Source organism: Aptenodytes forsteri, unplaced genomic scaffold (genome assembly GCF_000699145.1).
Source record: "Aptenodytes forsteri isolate BGI_AS27 unplaced genomic scaffold, ASM69914v1 Scaffold8, whole genome shotgun sequence".
NCBI classification, from domain to species: domain Eukaryota; kingdom Metazoa; phylum Chordata; class Aves; order Sphenisciformes; family Spheniscidae; genus Aptenodytes; species Aptenodytes forsteri.
This window is the reverse complement of record NW_008796218.1, coordinates 7,130,419-7,150,805: the sequence shown is the minus strand read 5'-3', so window position 1 is coordinate 7,150,805 and position 20,387 is coordinate 7,130,419. Positions and strand designations below refer to the sequence as shown.

At 38.2% G+C, this 20,387-nt stretch overlaps 1 protein-coding gene across 2 annotated transcripts in view; it reads right to left on the bottom strand.

Moving 5' to 3' along the window:
- The window catches only part of AMPD3 (adenosine monophosphate deaminase 3), a 31,460-nt gene extending 11,903 nt beyond the window's left edge, over nucleotides 1-19,557 (bottom strand). For both annotated transcript variants that reach the window (XM_009288815.2, XM_019474531.1), the window contains exons 1-5: nucleotides 18,816-19,557; nucleotides 16,125-16,320; nucleotides 15,485-15,650; nucleotides 13,049-13,268; nucleotides 10,413-10,542 (exon numbers count right to left, since the gene is read on the bottom strand). In XM_009288815.2, the coding sequence (XP_009287090.1) occupies nucleotides 10,413-10,542; nucleotides 13,049-13,268; nucleotides 15,485-15,650; nucleotides 16,125-16,320; nucleotides 18,816-19,036 (933 nt within the window). In that variant the 5' untranslated portion in view covers nucleotides 19,037-19,557. The remainder of the gene's footprint in view (nucleotides 1-10,412; nucleotides 10,543-13,048; nucleotides 13,269-15,484; nucleotides 15,651-16,124; nucleotides 16,321-18,815) is intronic.
- Between the last annotated feature and the right edge of the window lie 830 nt (nucleotides 19,558-20,387).

Genomic DNA, 20,387 nt, shown 5'->3' with positions numbered 1-20,387 from the left:
AATTCATTTTTGTATTTCAACCACATGAAACATCTTAGGTCACCAGAACTGCAAAATGTACACGTGAGAGATTTTGTCACTATTTTTTCAAAGTTTAATTATAATACAGCAACTCATAATGCTGACAGATTTTTCAGTTTCTTCAGATCTCTTCACACACTAAGGGAAGTGCAAGCTTCACAGAAGGGCTGAGAGTACTCCTCCAGTTTTGTGTTGAAGTCCCATTTTAAAAAAAAATTGACAAGAACCAAATGGCTTCCACAGGTATGCTTTTCTTTTGCTCAGAAGCTTGCAATGTTATTTAGGCAGCCTATATTAGAACACAAACCAAAGAAACAACTGATGAGATTTGGGGGTTTGTTTGTTGATTTAAATTTTCCCTTCAGTATGTGTAATTCCTTAGCTGCCTCCAGCAGGTATGTAAAATGAATCCATTGCAGTTCCTTGCAGTCAAGGGTTTATTATCTTAACCACACCAATAAAGAATAGAAGAAAACCAGGTATACTCCCCAGCTGCTTCTTGTTTGAAAAGGCAGGTGATACTAATTGCAGCTCCTAAGGACCAAGTACCTGGAAGGGAAGAATAGGCCTTAGCTAGGACAATGGCCTTAAGGAATCTAACAGCACAGCAATATCCAGTATGTGGAGCAGCAGAGGTGCTGCTCTAGGGTCCATTTGCTTTGAATTTCCTTGAGAAATTCTGACTGAACAATAAAACAGCCTAATGCATGTCCTCAGCAAGACAATGAAATTACTCTACCAACAAATTCCTATCAATTTAAAACCAAAACAAAACAAACCACTGTTCTGATTAGATTTCACAGTTGACACATAATGAGCACAACGGCCCTGGGGACAGCTTGACAGACTCTGAAATTGCCTTCAAGTCCAGACTGCCAAATCCTAGCAGAAGCAGTGTCAGCTCACCCAGAAGCTGCAGTGCTGCAGCCTGTCTGCTAAGCTTCCCATTTTCCTCCAGCCCAGGCCCTACCTGGACATAGATGGCCGTGAGCACAGGGATGTGATCAGAAGCAATCGCCAGCTGTCACTATTTCTAGTATCTGCCTCGTGCACCAACTGCCTGGTACTGGAGACAAGTCCTACAAGACCAACTGGCAGAATGGTTCTGCAGAAGGAGTAGGAAGCAAGATAGTTTGTAATACAAGTTTCAAGATGATATATTAACAGGGACAGGATGGTTCAGATAATACGCCTAAAAAGCACCACACAGTACTGTCCTATATATTGGCAGGAGATTGTTTGGAATCATTGTAAGTAACACTTTACCATGAAGTCTTATGTGAAACTAGTGGAAAGGGCTGCCCTAACTCCTCATACAGAGTAAGAAAGGAGCTTCAAAGCAGAAATAAAAAATAATCTTGCTTCTGCACAACACTCGTAATGCAGCCGTCAGAATGCACCCAGTTTTGTTGTTTACATTTAAAGGTTTAAAAACCCCAAATACTGACAACATTCCCAAGAAATGTCACAAAAGGAAATGGGAGCTGGAAAACCCACACTGCCACCTGATTGTAAAAATGGAACTTATTTGGCTTTCAAGGTGCAATTTGAGAGTTAATTTGATCAACTGTATGCCAGTATTTGTACATCCAAAAGAGACCATGAGGCAGAGAGGGGGCTTTTCAATCTCACAAGCAATGACGTAACAAGATCCAAAGGTTGGATGCTGACATTAGATACAAGTTCCTAAAGATACTACATTGGAACAGTTTGAACCCACTGCGCTGTGCTTTTTAAAATGCAAGTAACTAGCATTCCCAGGGACACAGTCCCAACAAGAGCTGAGTAGCCTGTGTGCAGGAAGTCACACTAGAAGGAATTCTCAGACAAACCAGCTGTAAGGAGTCACTGAACCTACACCTCTGCAAGGACTCTCATCCAGGACTCTTCTGTCCAGGAAACTGCAAACATGGACACGTACAACGTGAGACCAGTGCGTTCCCCTTTGCGTAGTGACTATGTCTGCAGCTTTCAGATTCCACCAACAGAAGTAGTTGATATCCTGATCTGCTTTTAAGGATAAGTAGGAAACAGATCACGGAGCACCTGAGTAAGTAACAGCCATACTCCTGCAATGTAAACCTCAGCTTATGCTATGACATACAGTCCACAGAAATGCCACTGTTTTACTTGGCACACGTAGTCATCTAATTTGCAGTTTATACATACAGAAGTTGTTGCAGCCTTCTAAGGGTAAATCTACCTCCATGTGAATGTTAATAGCATAACTAAAGACCAGGATATAAACTGAATCCTGAACATGAACATTTAATTGTTAATCACTGCCTAGTTCAAATATGCTAGACACTTTAAAGCTAAATGAAAAAGCAAGAAACATATTACTGTCTCGAAGTACATTACTAATGCACAGTAAACAACGCTGTGTCTAAAATAGTAAAAACAGCTCTACTTAACATATTATTACACTCCTCAGAGTACTTGTATAGACATTTGAACCCAAATGCATTATATATATGCTTACTCAGGTTAATTAAAAGTCTTCTGTTTTAGAAACAAATACTGTTTACTACAAACTACTAGGCTTGGTCAATTTACATGGGAGAGTGAAATAAGTTAATAGATGCCCTATAAGCTCTAAACATTCAGGAAAAGCAAGTCATAAGCATAGAATACTAGGTGTAGGAAACCTGAATAAGTGTAATTTATTGAATTTCAGAATGCACTAGTTCCAGTGGTGGCTCAGCTATTGGAATTAATGAGTCTTGAAAACAAACAAAACAAACCAAAACACTTCCTCTTTATTTAAATCAACATGAATTCACTACTGTTAGGAGGGCAAGGACAGAAAGGAAGGAGACATTTTGTTTCTTTTGTTTGCTTGTTTGCAAGGATCACATGACACAGTAGTAACTGCATTTCTTTTAAAGTCCTGCTTCCCTTTGAGAAATAATTCTCTCAAGTGTGCCTCTGCAATTCAGTAAGCTCCTGTGAAATCTTCTCCAGTCCCCACAAGCATATCACACATAGCTCTATAGCTGAGCTAACCACATCAGGCTTATTCTCTGAGAACCAAGATTTTCCTTTTTTTTTCCTCCTCCCTCTCCCTAAATATATTTATTTCTCAAGAGTAAAAAAACTTTCCTGGAGTCTCTTTCACGCTTTTTCCACTGAATATGCAGTACTTTGGCTACCTTTGTTAACCACCTGGAATATTTTGACCTTTAGGTAAGCAGCAACTTCAGTAACAACAGAAGTCTTACAGATAATCACACAGCTTTTTATTCACTGTTTTTTAGAAGCAATGCAACTTTTTGGAAGGTTTTAATGACTTAAGCTTTGACCTACCCTAGCACATAATTAATTAGTGTGTATGTTTTTGTGCATTTTCACAATTCAGGGTACAAGCCTATCTAAATGAAGATTCTAAACACAGAATCCTTAGACATAGCTTATATGGTCTGATTTGGTTAGGGATCCTTTTAAATTATTTTTATTATTATTATTGTTATTACTTTCATTTAAAATGTTATCATGCTAAGAAATTGTTAATAATTTCATTGTTATTTATTATGAAAGGCATATACTAGAAGAATTTGAACAGACTGAGTTCATATAAGGGTGACAAATGCCCCCTTTGCCTCCTCCCTCCCCCCAAAAAAGACAAAAACAGTCCCATTTTAAGCTGTTATTATTTTGTTCTTCATATAATACATGAAGTAAGCTGAGGCTTTTCTGGGCCATAAGTAACAAGCCCCTACCACAAGGTCTATTTGCTTCTATCTGCAAACATTCTGCTTGCATTTCCAAATTTGTTACAATGCCACTCCAGCCCAATATCCCCTTAGTGGAAAAAAACCTCGGCTGCATGCCCTTAGCCAAATTTCCTGCTGCAGTTCTTATTCTCCCCTCCCCCCAGGAGGAAACCTTTTACTCAAGGTCACATTAATCTTCAATGAAAAGAAGAAACACAATGACTGACAGAAGCCTATCTTGGAACACATAACATGCCTTCAATGAACTCACCTTTTTAACAAATGAAAACAATTGTTAACGCAAAGGTTTCCTTAATTCTTTTAATTCCATCATCTCATTCAAGCAATGGTGGACATCAGTTTTCTTGCAATTAAAGGATGGTAGAATTCCCTTCACTCAGCAATTCTCCATGTAATGAAGCCAGCCTGTCTTCCTCTGCACCTTCTCAGTTCAGGCTAGCCCTTTTTTTTCCTTATTGACCTGACCACCCATGCCATTCCAACTGCAGGTTTTGTGGATGAAATGCTTGGACTTCTCAGTCAAGATGGTTACATCTGTGTACAACTTACAGCTTGAAGGAGTTCCTATTGCCCTCCAAATCACATCTCACCAGCACCAACTTCCCTAAACCACCCTGCCTCCCTCATCTTCTTGCATTGCTTCTCTTTCCTTCCACTGTCTCAAATCTCCAGAAAACATCCATCTCAGGTCTATTTTATGGATGCTTATCTGTGCATATCAGAAATAGAGTGTTGCACTGAATTAGGCCTATGCTCTAGATTCAGAGCATTAAGTGATAAATACAGCAAAAACAAATGCCAAGGGCAGCCCTTTTAATGATATTGAACTTTTCCAATGCATAGATTAGTAGTATCCACAGCTGTAAACTACCTGATTTTCTAAACACATGCACTTTAACTGGTAAATACTTCTATCCCAATAGCTACAGGCTTCGTGAACTTGACACTGAATACTCTGCAGCCTTTACTTCAATGCTGGATTGAAGGGAAATCATTCCACATCCCACTGCTAGATTCCCTGCTCACCAACGTATTCATACTGCATTTGCTTTTCAGATAGGATGCAACAGCTTTATACAACGAGCTTGATTCTTTCCTTGCAGCTCTATAACAGGCACGAGAGGCAGAAGACACAAAATACTCTGCCCTAGGGTAGTGCAGCAATGCTCCTGGCAGCCGAAATACTCCCTAGAGCTGGGCAGAGCCCCTCAGGAGCTTGTCTAATTCATACTTAGGCCATTCAGAGCAACCCAGAAACCAGGAGAGACAGGAGATATGAATCCCTGTGTCTCCAGCTTCTTGTTTGGCTGTACTCATTGCAAAATGCACAGAATCAAGCCGTATAATGTTTATATTCACAGAAATACTCTGCTGTGAAGAGAAACAAATTTTTTTTTTTGTTCTTTTAATTACTATAAGAAAGGATAGAGGAAAAGCTTTCCTTATGGTCTCTACAGAATTTCTGCATTATAATGATTGATGGCTTTCCGCCTGATCATTTTGTGCTCACTTGCAAGACTGAGGGTAGACACAAGAATTTACCTCAGCATCTGTGCAAGATAGGTGGGGAGAAGTAGTACGCAGTGCTTTGAAAGCACAAAATACAGTTTTACTGCCAGGTAACAGTGTTAAGGCACCATTACATGTAATGCTAACAGAGGTGCACAGAGGCATTACAGTCCTTTGAATCTGATGCTAGCCCGTAAGTCTTCCCATTCACTATCACTTTTGGTTTATATGATGAAACTGAATTTCATCACCAAAGTCAGTAAGTAGCTACTGGTGGGGGGCAGGGAGAAAAAAAAAAGCAACCTCAGAATGAATCAAAGTTCAGGGAAGTTAAGGTATAGATTCACTGTTCACTCACGAGGCTTTTAATCATATGTTTAAGAAGCAGACATCTGTTAATTTCATTCAGTATTTTGTGAGATCTATAGAATTTAGAAGTATATAAACCCACTCTAACTTCCGTTCTTAGAAGTAACAAGTAACAGGTATTTCAACCCTGTGGTCACAAACAAAAGCTAGAATTTACTTCCTTTTCATCTAACCAATACTTAAAAAAGAAAAAAAATCCGTTGCAATGATCTAGACCAAATGGTATGTCACGGCAGCAACCAGCTATTGCAACACAGAATTCAGCAGGGCTGTGTAAGCCACTCTAGAAACTGCATTCTTCCATGCAAGTTACCCTGGCCTGAGGCAAAGCTCTGCTGCCACACCAGGCTAGGCACCTGAGCTAGTGAGTCTATAGGCAGAAGAATATGATGTGTAAAAGTCACTGCTATGACATATCATAGAATCATAGAATCATTAAGGTTGGAAGAGACCTCTAAGATCATTGAGTCCAACCATCGACCCAACACCACCATGCCCACTAAACCATGTCCCTAAGCACCTCATCTACACGTCTTTTAAATACTTCCAGGGATGGGGACTCAACCACTTCCCTGGGCAGCCTGTTACAATGTTTAACCACTCTTTCAGTAAAGAAATTTTTCCTCACATCCAATCTAAACCTCCCCTGGCGCAACTTGAGGCCATTATCCTCAGGTTTGGTTTGCTGACACACTGAAATAATGGCTAAAGAGAGAAAGAATACGGAAGGAGGCTTAGGCTGTCATTTTTTCATCTTTAGAAAACTGTATCAAAGCTATTTGCAGTGAAGGACACCTGCCAATGCAGTACATAGATATACGTCATAAAGGTAGCAAATACATGTTAGGTAAGCAAATATCTTGGGTTCACCTTTAAAAAAAAAAAAAAAGGCAACAACCTCCCCCCTAGAAAGAACAATAGAGACAAACCAAAGCTCCTAATAAGAAGAACAGCTCCAAGACCAAGAAAGCACAGTAAATGCCTCCTGCAATTAGCAACATTTTAATAGAAGTAAAATAATATTCAGGTGTAGGTCCTTTACTTTGAAGGTGTATTTCAGCTAAAAACCTGAACTATCAGCTCTGAATTATCTGAGGCTGTTGGGCACAGTGGTCTATTGGAAGACCCGCTCAAAAAACCTCAAATATTTGCTTTGGAAGGCAAGACACCCTAGTACACAAAGGCTAAAATTCAGTTCTGAGTTTGTGTGCTGTAGAGCCAAACTCTTATTACTTAATTTCATCCTTAATGCAGGCAACCCAGGAGTTATGTGGAGAATATGTGTGGACTGCACTTTGCTATGCATGAGCTGGAGAACATGGGAGAGCCTTGCTGATGGCAGACTCAAGAGTCTTCTCTAAAGTTAGAATTCTCCTACATAGACAGTTGTCCACCTCCTGTGGGGATCCAAGTGGAGCCAGCCACTGCCTTACCACCTGTGGATTCTTGTCTGTCTAGAGAAATATTTGTCTGGTTATTAAAGGGCAATTTTCCAGTTCCAGCTTGATCAGTGGAAAACATATCTTTGGTTGCATTCTGGTTAAGTCCAATATGTAAGATATACACATATATTTCCCTTATATAATAGCAGCCTTATCTTGGGATTTATTAAATAGACAAGCTCACTGGAGGAGAAGTCCTATTAAACCAGGAAAAAAAGGGGGAAGGGGGCAGGAAGAAGAGGAAAAAAACCCAGTAACCTTCGATTGTCATGCCAGCAAATAATGCTGGCCAGCTTTCTACTGTACCTTTCTAAATGCAGTAATACATGTTCACTGATTGACCTTGCCACTACATTCATAACTGTTTTCATTTTGGCATTTTCCATCAGTTACTTTGGCTCTTTTATATAAGCAAACATTGTACCAGGATCTCCACACTAGAGTCTGAGGGATGTAATAGACAACTTCACTAACAGCTCTTTTGGGAGGTGAATCTTTTTTCTTGCTTTCCTTATGAGCAGTATGCACTGTTGAGGATTGACTAACAGCGAGACATCCTGAAAATATAGACCCTAGAAGTGTCTGTTTCATATTATAATTCTCCCTGCCGATACTGTTATTAGGGAGGAAGCACTTCAGGGAAGTTACAGATCCAAACATTACTTGGGTTAGCAAAACATAGAGAAAAGATTATTTGGGAGCTTACAGGAACTCTATCTACAATGCAGTTTACTTTCCATAGAGAGTGCTTCATAAAAATAGTACTTGTAAGCTTGCTTCATAAAAATACTACTTTAAGCAAGATTAACTCTGTGCAGCAAGAATTTTTAAAGCAATAACTAGCAGTAGGAATGATCTCTGCCAAAAAAGAGCAAGCTTGTTCCTGCTCTCTTGAATTTGGGTATTGCCAGAGGAAAAGTGATACACATTTTGTGCTTTTGTACAACATGAATCCATTTGTAGATTAGCTTATTTAATAGTAGATAATTAGAAAATAACTAAGATATGCCCAGAGACACTGAACATTTGCTTTTAAATCAAAAGCTGAACTTAACAAGTACAATCCTGTTAATTACAGCTTCTCAGTAATCAAATTGATTGTCTAGGCAGTTACCCAATCCACACTTCTGTCCTTCACACCTCTCAGTCACCATGTGTTTTATTACTAATGTCTCTGTCAGCTAGTGAACTGTTTTACCTGAATGTGGCATGGAGTAAATATCTTAGAATCATAGAATCATTTAGGTTGGAAAAGTCCTTTAAGATCATCAAGTCCAACCGTTAACCTAGCACTGCCAAATCCACCACTAAACCATGTCCCTAAGCACCACATCTACACGTCTTTTAAAATACCTCCAGGGATGGAGACTCAATCACTTCCCTGGGCAGCCTGTTCCAATGCTTGACAACTCTTTCGGTGAAAAAAATTTTCCCAATATCCAATCCAAACCTCCCCTGGCACAACTTGAAGCCATTTCCTCTTGTCCTATCACTTGTTACTTGAGAGAACAGACCAACACCCACCTTGCTACAACCTCCTTTCAGGTAGTTGTAGAGAACAATAAGGTCTCCCCTGAGCCTCTTCTTCTCCAGGCCAAACAACCCCAGTTCCCTCAGCTGTTCCTCATAAGTCTTGTTCTCCAGACCCTTCACCAGCTTTGTTGCCCTTCTTTAGACACGCTCCAGCACCTCAATGTCTTTCCTGTAGTGAGGGGCCCAAAACTGAACACAGTATTTGAGGTGCGGCCTCAGCAGTGCTGAGTACAAGGGGACCATCACTTTCCTAATCCTGCTGGCCACACTATTTCTGATACAAGCCAAGATGCTATTGGCCTTCTTGGCCCCCTGGGCACAATGCCAGCTCATATCAGCCCAGGTCCTTTTCTGCCAGGCAGCTTTCCAGCCACTCTTCCCCCAAGCCTGTAGCGTTGCATGGGGTTGACACTTAGCCTTGTTGAACCTCATGCAACTGGCCTAGGCCCATCGATCCAGCCTGTCCAGATCCCTCTCTAGACCCTTCCTACCGTCAAGCATATCAACACTCCTGCCCAACTTGGTGTCGTCTGCAAACTTACTGAGGGTGCGCTCTTGTCTAGGGTTATGCAAGAAAACTGTCACGTTAGGAGTCGAGTCTCTGCCACTTGAGTCCTGCTTGAGTGAATTAGCTAACAGATCCTCCCATCCATACACTTAACAGATAAAAGTGTGAAATTCATTAGAATTTACCTAACAACCCATCTGCTTCTAGCCTTGTGATAGACAGGGGTACAGTCATCAAACACTTCTGTTTAGCAGATTTTGTATTTGACAGTTTATTACAACAGTAGCAAACATTCAGTAGCCAGCACACTGGGCACTATAGGGAAAAGCCAAAAGGACTTTTTGATGTACTAGCGCTAACCAAAACATAACAAGAGGGATTAAAGTACTGATCTAAACCCTGAAGTTACAAAATAAGGACTACCTCTTCCAGTTGCATACAGAAACAATGCAAAATGGACGTGAAGTGGTTAAAAACACCAGCAACAATTACTGCTTTGTGAAGAAATCTCACATCAAACTGAAGCATTCTCTCTCCAGTAACTTCCTCTTAACTTCAGGAAAGGGCAAACGAAGCAGCGTAACACTGTTGCTTTCATGCTTTGAAGAGAATGCAGCTCCCTTGGGTGTGACTATGTCAGGAAATGACATAAGCTCCTTGATTCCCCTACCTGTCTCCTAATTACATCCCAGTGTATCTCAGAGGCAGCTAAGAATATAACTCAAATAACAATCTTTTTACTTAATATTTCACATGATGGCAGCATGAACCCTCAGTTCAGTTTCTGTGGGAGGTCTTTTTTCTTTTGACATGTATTTAAACACCTATTTTCAATATGAAGTGACATTTTTATCCAAAATCTATACAGCTGTTCCTACTACAGTCTAGTATGACTTACCTACATGAAAGCAGGAAAATGCATTTGACTGTCTTTAAGTGAATTAATTAAAAAGAATTAAACCTCCATGTGCATATTTTTATTCATAATCCAAGTGAGCTTCATTTGATTAACTGTTTCACTACTTTAAAGCAATCTACATACAATTAAGCCCCTTTGATTCTGAATAAGTAAACAGATGAGTTCAGCATAATCCATTTAACCCACTTATATTCAAGTTAATTTTCCTGGAATGTTCCCATGTAGAAAAATTTTAATATTCTTAAAATAACGTAATTCAATTGAGTGGTATGCACACACCACTTCATGCATATTATCTACACCTCACACAAGAAAAGCAAAATTGCTGGAACTCCTACTAAAAACAATGTCATGCCTTTAATCCTTTTCACGCTTACCTTTCTCACATTATAAAAGTCTCGATGGGGATTACTCTTTAGTTCTTTAAATTCCGACATTTCATTCAACATCTCATGTAAACTAAATTTAGATTCTAAAAAGTTAAGCCGCCGATGACAATATGTTTTTCTGTAAAAGAAAACACAAAAATTAACTGTAACTTAAAAATATTTGTATTTCAAGTTCAGAAAGAACCTGAAAGTTTTCACAGTAAAAACAAGTATTTTTTCTTATGTAGACCAAGACAAATCCATTCTTCTTATCCTACTGGTTAACAAATACATAAGGCAATATCCAATATGATTTCAGACCAAAGTGATTAGTGAAACCTCCAACAGAACTCTATATAACCGTGTTATGTCCTTTAAGTTGTCGAAGTAGTTATCACTGTATCTGTGCATAAACTGCAGTTCTTTTAATAATGACCAGAGAAAGCATAAAACCTATAATAAAATATGTCAATTGCTACTACTCTGAAACTATACCTCCAATAGAGCAGATCACCTCATATATAACAGAAACAACCTGTAATCCAGACTTACTCGCTATAGAAATAATTAAAAAAAAAAAATATCCCCAAAGTTTATTTGCTTTTTCAATGTGAATATAAAAAGGCAAGGTAGGATCCAATATACTTTCTTTTTTCATGCCTTAAAAACACATATATTGTGTAGAAATACTTTTTTTCCACAATAATTTGTGTTCTTAGAAAAATCATGCTTTTTTTGTTCCTGCTTGCCTACTCCTGTCTTCACTTTCATCTTCTGTTATGTTTCTCATTCTATTTTTAACCAGTGACATGGTTTTTCTCTTCACCATCTGTCAATTCTTACTGAATCTACAATATTTTTGTAGCGCTATTAATGTAATAGCCTTCTTTTTTCTGCTTTATTGTTCACAATCTCTCCTCAATGGGACACAAATCCCATTATGGACTTGAAAGTCCGATTCAAACACTGCCTCACTGTATCTGATGCTGATCAAGACCCGTTTGCCCACTGCAGGAAGTCTTTGTTGGCTTATACTATTATTCAAGACACCGGAAGACTGAGGAGTAGGGCTGAGATTTCACCAGTTTAAGAACAGCGAAGATTAAAGAACAATGGGTTCTTGATCTCCAAGCACCCTATGTGCGATAGACATAAATGACAGGAAAGTACTTGCTGCAAACAGGGAAACAATACTGTATAAAGAGCTTATGCAACAGGATTACTGAAAAGACTTTTTCCTTTTGGTTTGTGTGTATTTATTAGGGAGTGTGAATCAGCCTGCAAAAGGTTAATCTGAAGAAGTGAAAGGAGCAGATGACTGTTCCTACATTCACAAAGGTGCTGAGTGTTCTAACATGTCCTACCAAGGCCCTTGTTACTTACGGCTTCCTGCTAAAGACTGTTAACAAAAGCTGCAAAAAGAAGGGTCCTCAGTATGACTTTTGTTTCAAGTTTTTCCTCTTTGTCCTTTAATCTTCTCAGTATCTGCCTCTTGGAATATAACACACTGAAACTGGAAATGCATTTACCCATTGCATACTGTAAACAAGCATACTCAAGCTAGCTTTGATTTGGAGCAGGAGTGCTGATAATGCTGGTGGAAGCATAGGCTTTTGCTCTTGAAAAAGTGCTTGGGGAATGGGACAGTTCTGTTCAGCCCATCTGCTTTGCCACTATCAATGCACAAGACAAACAGATTATGCTGCACATGTCAGACACAGACTCAAAAGGGGAAAGAATGCATCAGGTGTGACTAACTTGTCACATTTTAAGTGATGATCTCTCAAAGGCAGAAGGACTAGGAATGCAGTGCTGGCAGGCAGGGCAAATCATTCGGAAGAACAGTCCGGGTTCCTGCTTTGTTCCATCCTAGGGTGGATTCTTTTGCTTTCCAGGTGTTGAGGCCATGAGAAACCTTGAAGTTTCCAGTCCTCAGCTGGGAAGTAAACTTAAGAACTGGATGCACATGTTTTTGTTATGCACTCGGTAAGGACATTGCTTGTCATGAGTGTGTCAGTGACTGTACTAGAGTTGTTGTATTTCTGGGTTTTAGAGATTTCCCAGGAGTTTGATGGTTCTAGGAAATTTCAGACCTATTTTGCTTGTGCATGCGTGGATCAGTTTTGCAGCACATGAGCAGTTAATTCACATCTGGAACAAATGAGACTGAATATTTATGTTGCTGAGCTGTTCTGTATGCTCTACATATGCAGGTTTTCTCTTCATGCAGCAAAAGTAGAACAGACATGAAGGAATTCCAAACAACTGTTCAAAAACCTCAAATTCAGCATAGGCCAAAACAAAATAAAAAAGGTGAGGTTCAAGTTTCAGTTCCCATGCCTCAAGAAGTTTGGGTCAGATTTGACTTGAATGGGAACACTTGGCCAATTTCTTGCTTTTCTGTTAACTGCTTCTCATTTTTCCATGGTTGATGCAAAGAAACTAAAGAAATTAAATATAGCCATTTGTGGGTTTTTTTTTTTTCCTTTTAAGCCTTTCTGTGATGCATTAATGCTTGAGAAGGGCAAAACAAAACATTCCTGTAGAATGAGTATGTTGAGGAATTAAATATCACAAAAGTGAGAAGTATTAAACTAGAGGTAACCAGCAGCCTGAAGGGGCAGAGAAGAAAGAGAGAAACATACGTTGGACCATCTGCAATTAGAGCAAGTACGTGGCTCAGGTCAAGGGTATAGGTCTCCAGGTCAGGATATGGCAGACTCCGAGGCTCATTGAGTTCCATCATTTCTTTGTTATCATAAACAAAGGGAATGCCACCTTTTATCTTGACAACATAATCCAAATTGTCTGGAGCATCATCAAGATTGTAAGGATCTTCATTATCTTCTGGGGGTGAATGGAAATCTGGAAATAAATTTACATTACATGTAGAAGAAATAACTTACACAAAAGGCAAAATAATTATAAAAAGGACTTTCTGCTTCTATAATGTTTCATTTCTAACAGATCTTAATACTTTCATTAAAATCACATTCTCAGTTACTATAAAAGATCTGTTGTTACAACACAGCTTTATTCTGACAGACTTTAATTGCAGTCCCTCTCTAAGCTAAGTGCCTACCTTAATTCAAATATTATACATTATTAGAGTTCTCTGAACCAATGTATAAATAGATTTAATACTATTCTTTATTAATGTATGATGGCACAAGTTTCAAAATAAGTTTCCAGAAGTATTTAAATTAGGATCGCTGAAAGTACAGTTGAGATTTTTGAACAACAAAATAATTGTTGACTTCATACCCACCTTCATTATTTTCTTTTCACCTTCTGACTCACTAGTAATTTTGGAAGTTTGTATTTAAGCACACAGTAATGCAGCTGTTCTCATACTGAAATGTCAATCAGACAAGAACAGGCTGTGCCTTACTTTTTCACCTCTGCTCTTCCCACAATCCAATGAGCTAGACTAGTACGTACTAGGATTGTTTCCTCTTTCTCTCAGCCACTAGTGAATATACTTCATTCATGGTAGAGCAGGAAATAATTTAAGATTCAGTGTTTCTCACTCTGACCAAGGCAGTGGTTGGTTTGTAGGTTTTTTGGAGGTTTGTTTGGTTGATTGGTTTTGTTGTGTTTTGATTGGGGTTTTTTCATTTGTGTTTGTTTGTTTGAGTTTGGTTTTTTTCCCCCCAATAAAACACCTTATTTTTGTGTTTAATTGCTTTTGAATACCAGAAGCACAGTTGCTATTTGTTCAGTACAGTTTTGTAATCCCTCCACAAACTTACAATATTTTTTTTTCTGAGAATCAGGTAAACACACATACTTCTGGGAGATTCAGCTTATGTGAACACTCAAACATTATCACTCATGCTAGTTAATGTTCATCGCTTCTTTTACAATATCTTACTAATGCAACTAGCACAAAATAAGTGTCTCAACTACATTTATGTCAACTGCACTACATTCTTGGTCTCAGTCTTATCACTGAGATTTCTTCTTTTACCTGTTCAGTTAAGCCAAGACAGAAAAGTAATTAACCAGTCCTTTCATTCATCTAGAGCACCTGAATGTATGTTATAAAGGATACCATTCTTATCTCTAATATTCATAACTATCCAGCTCAAACTTGTGCTAAGACATTGTGTAATGAGATTTTATTATTTATGTTGCAAGTTTAAAATCATAACTGTAAAAAAGTTATTAACCTAATAATAGCTTGGAACTATCTCCCTGGCAGCTGTTCCAAAATATCTTTCCTGTCTTGAATATTCAGTATACTGTCCTCTTTACACTTTTTCTGTATTACAAACACTTGAAAACACGTTAATTCACGATCTTTCAACCACTGAGCTAGAGGGTAATTGATTTAAAATGTCACTTTATGGCCGAGAATACATTGCCAACAATATGGCCACATCTACAGTGGCACATCTGTACAGACCAAAGGTTGCTCCTCACAGGCTAATCCAAAAACTAGCAGTGCAAACAGTTTAATGCACAAGCAAAGCTTTCAAGACACAATACACCTAAGTGACAAATATCATTTGTGACATATATAGTGGAGAATATGTTGAACCTAATAAGCCTTGTTGAGAGATCTGAGTTTATTAATCCAGGCAGAATGCCCAACAAATATGACTATACAGTTTCCAGCCTTGACCTGGTAAGTGTACCATGCCTGTGAAATTACTGACTCAGGGCTTGCTAACTCGTATGTCTGTATCGTGCTTCAATTTACAATGTAGATGAGCTCATAATCCCTTTTATTTCAGCATGCCAAGATCAGAAGGAATGACTTTTCACTTTAAACCATATCCATACATCTTTTTCCTGGAGGAATACAAGTGTACTACTTACCATCCCATTTGCTGCAAAAAAAAAAAAAATCAATGGGCATCTAGTATGTTTTTTTTAGCTTTTGACAGCTTCAAAGTTTCAGATTAGACACAGGATTTACAAAACTTAGGTCTGTCAGTGATTCTCCACCACTTACTAACAGAATAAATTACAGAGGCAAAGACACTCAGAAGACATCATCACAAAAATCCAACTTACTTTTACTACAGCAGTGCATGGATTTAATTCTATATTTTAAAAAGAAGAAGGATATTCACCTGGATACACTTCATCTTCAACCTTCCATTTTTCATCTTGCATGCTACACAAATACTGAGATGTTGTTCTTGGGAAGCGATGGTAGGCAAGACGTGAATACTTTTCTCGAATGAGAAGAGCTTTCACCAGGCTCTTGGCAGCTTGTTCATAATCATCAACTGTAACCTGAAAGGAAAACCTGAATAAATACTGACAAAAATAAAACAGCAGTTTTAGCAACAAACTGAATCCACACTGGTAACAAGGAGACTGAATTTCTAGAAATGTAAGTGTATGTGGCTTGACCGTAAGGATCTTACCCAAGGTCTCAGGAAACCAGTGACAGAAACAGTCCAAATACAATGTGCAAAACACACACACACAAATTTTTTTCTCCTACCATCTATTACCCATTTATTTAATGCCAAATTATGTTTTTATCTATTCGATTTATTTTTTATGATAGGAAGTATAAAATGACCTGACCTTGACTTTTAGCTGTTTTACAAATCAGTGTTTTCAAAAAGCAATTTACAGTTTGTTGCAGAGAGCTGTAATATACTGGCATTCCACACTTTATATACTAATTAGCTGCTTGTGGTTTGGGATTTTTCTCACCCCTAGATACAGAAAGGGGGGAAAAAAAAAATGGTTTCTTACCCCTGCACAGTAGTCCCCACTAATTGAAACTCTCTGAAACTCTGGTACATCATATGGCACTTGGACTGGCAGAAAAGCACTTGGAAGAACTGGCGTTACAGGAGACAGAACAGGATTGGCCGATGGTGCTTTCCATTCTTGAGACGGAATTTGTAATGACAAAGACTGGGATCGAATCATCTTGAAACTTTTCTTCCTAGGAATTCATGGTATAAAGCATAAAATAAGCCATGGTATAAAACATTAAATACACTGGAAAACTGATTACAGCAAAGAAATCATCGCCTAAGAAATTTTACAAATGAAATCTCTCATACCACAGGAAAAATGTTGGTCACAAAATATTTTGTGCTTTTAACTTTTTTTCTGTTGACATTTCACATGCTATATGCTATACACAACTGCACTTACCCTCCACATGAATCCAATATGCCATAGTTTATTTACAATTACTGTAAGATGCCCTAAGGTTTGTTTTGTTTCACTTCTTACAAATTCAGTTTCAGCAAGTCACTGTATAGAAGGAAAATATGATCACTGTGCTTACTTTAGTAGGAGTTGATCCTTAAGAGACTGGTAGCATCAGAATTCACGAAGTATCAGACAGAAACAAGTGAATGTTACATACAGTAAGTCGTTATAAGTTATCATGCTATTACACACACTTTTCATTCTTCCCAAAATGTGCAGGATTTAAAAACTCATCTAGTTGTCAGACAAGACTATGCATCAAAATTTCATATATAGTCATTCGGTTAAACTTGTAAGAAAAAGGATGAGCACATAGTTATTCCTTAGGCAGTGTTTGATGAGACTTGAGCAAAAGGCTAATGTCGGTTATCAGAGTAATAACATAGCACGGCTTTGATATGCAAGTCCATTCCTCCCCTCAGGGCACTACATGGCTAACTTTTGGCCTTTCTCAGCAAAACTGTGATAGATGTGTACCTTAGACAAACCAGCTAAAAAAGAATGCTGTATTTTTCAGTGAAGTAATCGTAATACCTCAAGTGAAGTTTTGGAATATCTCTAAAGATGTAATTAATTTTCCTTACTAAGTTTAAATGTATTTTAAATATTTATATAATAAATAGAGATAATGTTATAAACTACCTGTGATACCACTTTCTTTTGCACTGTGGAAATACTCCCTCGTTTTATAAACTAGATGCCAAAACCTTAAAATGTTAGTAAGAACCACTAAGAGAAAAAGGAATACTGGAATACTCTCTCTCTGGAAGTTGCATATTACTTGTGTGACATTCTGAAGAATAAGAACATGCAGTGCTGGTACGATTAATACCCTATGACCAAATTCCATCCTCTCTTAAGTACTTGTAGCCGCCTTTGAAATCAGTATGAAATTCTTGAAAGGCAGTGTTGGATCAACTGCAACTGAAAACAATAGAAGTTTTACTCGTGTAACTGTCCTTGAAGTACACTTCAGTCCTGTAGGACAGGGATGAATACTTGTTCTGTTCCCACATGTAAACAACATACATATAATATCCCACTTCCCACAGTTAAACTTGTACAAAACTTGAGATACAGTTTGACAGAACACATTTCTATAAGACAATTTCCCAAATTAAAAGTGAAACTTACTAGTTCAGGAGGAAAGATATACCAAATAGTTGTTTGAATGAAAACATCTAGTTTTCCCTTCTGTGCTTATTTATGTCTATGAACATGCCAACTGGAAAACCCACTTGCACAATTCAAAACCAAAAGTCTCAGCCTGTATCATCAGTGTGTCATACCTTAATTTAACTAAATTGACTCTTCTCCCTTCTGTACCAGAAATATGATGCCAAACATTGCCCAACTGATTGTCTGCAGCTAACCGGGTACATGTGTTCAGCTATCCCTTTCAAAGGCTTCCTTGTTTGCCTGCTTTTTGAAGAGTCTGTACACATCCAAGCCATTTGGTGTCAGACTGCTGCTGAGTTCACTTGACTCTGGGAAACAGTCTAGCCAGTCCACTGAAGTTAAGGTACTGGAACAGCCTGACATCAGGGTAAGGCTACCTCTCTCACAGAAGAAAATCATAAACCAAATCAAGTTTGGCTTCATTAGATTCATGGGTAAACCAAAGGTGGACTGTACTTTTTTTTTTTTGAGAAAACTCAAAATGTGTGCTTTTATGGCTGATAGTGGTTAGATTTTATCTCTGTGAGTTAAGGAAACCTACAAATAACCTCATTACGCCAATATCACTTTTCACCTTCTCCCTTGATGTTAAATGTCAAGTCTTTGCTTTCATCTATTTTTACAGAGACTAAAAGAAGTATCATACCGCTGTCATTTTCTCTGTTAAAATTTTCTGTTTCTCTGAATGAAACTAGAATAAAGGGGGGGGGGAGTGTTTCTTTTTCCAACTCTTTTTACATTAAAGAGTCTTAGGGTTGTGTTCACTTCTACCCAGCTATGCTGTTTGTTAAACTTGCATAAGCAATATCTATGCTATTGCTGGAAACGCAGCTGAGACAACCTCACCAATCCAAGCTCCCCAGGGCCCATCCCCACACCTTCTGCATAGCACAGAAGGACATCACACAGGTGTCCTTGGTACCTGCTGTTGACCTTCTCCTGAAGTAATAAGAGGTAGAATGTTATTTGCCAGATATTTCAATATTAACTCAAACTCATTTAAAAACTATTTTCCACTAAGAAAGCAACAACCGAACAAACCTTTTAACTGTTTCCACAGACTGTTGTTCTGCCAGTTCCTTCTGCAGTTCCCTTTCCTTGGCCTCTTTCTGCCCAATAGGGCAGTCTTCAGGCACAGTGAATAGTGACAAGGCATCTTTGCTGTCTTCTTCTCGGAGAACTTTAGCAAATACCTTCTCTGCTAGAAGTCGCACATGTTCATCAACCTCAGAGATGTTCAGCTTTGGAAACTGTCTGGGCATCTCAGCTAATAAGGAAGACAGTTGACAAAGTTATAACTACAAGAAGAATAAAGGTATGTGAGAGACTGGGGGGTTTTTTGCGCTATGCCTGTCAAAATTAAGAGCTTAGAGCAAAAGCAGAATAAAGTAGAAGTGCTACGCAGAATTTAAACTAGTGTGCAGTACACAAGAACCACAGGTATCCACTGAGCATCTTTACTTGTGAAGCCATGCCAATTTGTGAATCAGGAACTTCTTGGTATACTCATGAAAATTCCTAAGGTATGTATGTACAGATTTGCCAGTAGATTCCACTTATTTGCATAATCAGATAGACTATTATTTACGATATAATGTATACTTAGCTGTATGTACTTGCACTGAACTGGGAAATCACATTCACTCAGTTGCCTGCCTTTTTCCCTACTCAGTGACTTCAAACCAATTTTAGAGCCACAAGCAAGTTAGAAAAGAAGGTTGCATATTTCTACCTCACCCCATCCTTTCCACAAATAAGGAAGTCATGGAGCTGCTGTGAAGTAAAATGGTTGCACAACAGGAGCAAATATGGTGTAGTTAACTCAGTGACTTTTTTTTTTTTTTCTTTTCATTTTTCAGTAGTTCATATCCTGCTTTTGAATTGTATGTGGGAAGCAGATAGGATATGGACTTTAACTTCTACTTGGCATTTAAGTATTATTTTTCTAAAAAATATGTTTTATATTTTTAATTTATTTAAGTAGCCTTTCATCATGAAGTATTTCCATTTTGTTATAGCAGCACTACTGAAAATACCATCTTTAGTGTTTCTTCTGTAGTTTCATGGCTTTATTTATATTTCATTCTCATACAATCCAAAATGTGAATTTTGACATATCTGGTAGCATTCTGGAGTGGAAAAAAAATACAGTGCTTGTAAGCTACTGACCAGCATTATTTATTACGCACTATAAAGCTTTTTGAATGCCTTCAGTATGATGAAGTCTGTAACAAATAAGATTAAATTCTTATTACATAAGTTAAAAATAGCAATGAACGTGTCACAACAAATGGATCCAAGCACTGCCAGAATATGAAGTCTTGGTCCAAAATTGGCATTTCAGAATCCTTTTTGGTTACAAAAATGCAAACATATTTTACAAGATGGTATTCATTTAAACAACAATGTATGCTGAAAGTCAGCATGGAGCATGGCACGTTTTAATCACTCCAGGCACAACTCATCAGGGCCCCCATTACAGTATTTCTGTAGACACGCTGCAAGTTTCACATGTTGATATATGATCCTGTTGATATGTGATCCTGTTGTTTTCAGCCTAAAAGATTCTAATTAATGTCCACCTGTTTTCACAGTTGCTTTGAGAACACTTTT